Source organism: Lucilia cuprina, chromosome 5, assembly GCF_022045245.1.
Source record: "Lucilia cuprina isolate Lc7/37 chromosome 5, ASM2204524v1, whole genome shotgun sequence".
In the NCBI taxonomy this organism is placed as follows: domain Eukaryota; kingdom Metazoa; phylum Arthropoda; class Insecta; order Diptera; family Calliphoridae; genus Lucilia; species Lucilia cuprina.
In genome coordinates, this window is record NC_060953.1 from 48,776,637 (window position 1) to 48,779,222 (window position 2,586).

The 2,586-nt window shown below is 29.7% G+C and overlaps 2 protein-coding genes across 5 annotated transcripts in view; one reads left to right on the forward strand and one right to left on the reverse strand.

The window, feature by feature from the left end:
* The window catches only part of LOC111681667 (protein alan shepard-like), a 150,340-nt gene that overhangs the window by 95,907 nt on the left and 51,847 nt on the right, over positions 1-2,586 (reverse strand). The window lies entirely within an intron of this gene.
* On the forward strand, positions 28-1,842 carry LOC124419982 (zinc finger BED domain-containing protein 4-like). The gene is made up of 2 exons (XM_046951344.1): positions 28-1,255; positions 1,502-1,842. The coding sequence occupies exons 1-2, from the start codon at positions 95-97 to the stop codon at positions 1,652-1,654; spliced, it is 1,314 nt and encodes a 437-aa protein (XP_046807300.1). The 5' UTR covers positions 28-94; the 3' UTR covers positions 1,655-1,842.

The following is a 2,586-nucleotide window of genomic DNA, read 5'->3' on the forward strand; positions in this document are numbered from 1 at the left end:
TAAAATAGACAGCGCCACGAGATTAGAACGAAGCATATTAGGAATTAGTTTACAATATTGTTTTAATGGAAATATAGTATCTAGAGTAGTAGGAATGATTGAACTAAAAGGCGTTGGTTCAACTAAATCTACAAATTTATCTATCGAAATTATAAAAACCTTAAGGAAATATGACTTAAATTTAAATCAAGTTATTGCAGTGACATCCGACAATGGGGCAAATATGTTAAAAACGACATCGTTATTGTCCAAGTGCCTTACAAAATTTCAAGAAGAAGAGTTTTTAGATAATGATAATTATCAGCAGCTTTTAGAAGAAATAGAAAACGATTGTGATATAGACATGGGAGACATAACTATATGCAGGTGTGCAGCACATACGGCCCAGCTAGTAGCGATAGACGTTATAAAAAATCCTAATATAAAAGAATTTGTGCTTCAATGCAGAAATTTTACAAAATTTTTACGAAAGCAAACAAATGGATTTCGATGTTTATTTGAGTTAAATAAGGTACGTGTGCCCCAAATTGACTGTCCAACGCGTTGGGGATCTACATACCAAATGATTAAAGATTTAAAAACCGCAAAACCTTTTATTGAAACCCAAGGAAATACTACATCATTAGATTTATTTGATGTTAATGAACAATTTTGGAAAAATGTAGATGATTTTTTAGTAGTTTTTAGTCCACTTAATGATATTTTGACAAAATTTCAAGAAGAATCTTTGCATTATGGTGACTTTTATGCTAATTGGTTGAAGTGCAGACTGTTAATAGAAAAAATTTTTAACATGCCCAATGTTAATAGTTTCGCAAAAATGCTAGCGGATTTGACACTAAAATTTATTGACAAAAGGTCAGTGTCATTACATAAAAATGATATACTTCTTGCATGTATTTATTTCGATCCACGATTACAACACAAATTATCTCACGATGAAAAAGAAAGGGCTATAAATTATCTAAAAAAGTTATGGGATAGATACATTTCGTTAAACAAGGAATATGTGACCAAATCTTCAAATTCTATAGAGGAAAATAACGGTGGTGAGGAGGAAGACATATTAACAGCATTTTTACGACAAGACGTAATACAAGGATGTGATATAAATATCTATACAAAAATAGAAAGGCTGATGTTACATTTTGAGACAAGCGATTGTTGTGTATTAGATTATTGGAATAAAAGAAAATCATTGGACGAAGAATTATTTATATTATCGAATATTATATTCGGTGTTCCTCCAACACAGGTAAATGTTAAAACCATATACATACATACGTACTTACATATGTACATATATAATATTATGTCAGTATTAGTCCTCCTGTATGTTAATATATTTTATAAAATATGTATAATGTACATACACATATGTATGTATGGATGTATGTAAATAAGTATGTATATGTTTGTATTTAAAACATTAATTTATATATGATATATATGTATACCTATATAATTATACCTAAATATTTGTTATTTTATATTTTTTCAGGTTACAATAGAAAGAGCTTTCTCATCATTAAGAATTATATTAAGTGAATCCAGAAACAGACTTAGTCCTGAAACCTTGGAAAATATACTATTAGTTAAGTTAAATCCTGCACTTTTAGATGAGGCGATAGGGGAACTTAGCTTACCTAATTAAGTTAGTTTTGAAATATTTGCAGAAAAGTTGGATTTTACTGCAATAACTTCTTTAATTTGCAAATGGCTTTAAATTTCTTCACAAACAACATTTTATTTTTTAAAAGATTTACATACCAAATTTCGTGTGAAAATTTTGTTTTATAAACCTTTTAAAAAAAATAAAATTTTGTTTATGAATAAGGGGATAACTCCTTCCTTAAATTTTGACTTTTTTCAATTTTTAAATGTTGCACAGTAGGACTGGCGTGAAATTTTTTGTAAGTAAAACTGGCATTTCTAAACGGCTAGTCTGATCGGGATAAAATTTGGCACGGGCGTAGCCAAGGAGTATTCAAGTTTAAGGTATGAAAATGGATCCCACAAAAGAATCATGTGATTACATATCGACATGTAAAATATTTAAACGCGTGCCAATTTTTGGTTTCCCTTTTTTATATTTTTCGAAAGCGTTCAACTGGGCCTTAAAACCATTTATCTCTTATAATTTATGAGTTAAAGGCATTTGAAATTAGAAAATTAAAAATTTTACATACCTTGCTCCACTGTTTTTCACTGTTGGAATTGCAAAATTTTTAAATTTCAATTTTCAAAAGTTTATAACTCAGAAATTTTTAAGATCTTGCTGAGCGCTTTCCAAAATAAAAATAACGGATGGGAAACCAAAATAATTGCACGCGTTTAAACATTTTACGTTTCGAAGGTACCCTACTTTGAGCCCGCACAGCGCCCCTGGAGCATTTGTGGGATCCATTTTCATAACTTAAACTTGAATACTCCTTAGCTAGGCCCGTGTCAAATATTATCTCGATAAGACTAGCCGTTTAGAAATGCCAGATTTATTTACAAACAATATCAATTCTGCACCACTGTGTGTCGTTTCTTTATTGAACAATATTTTTTATAATGCTATAGTTCATCAAATATGTACTT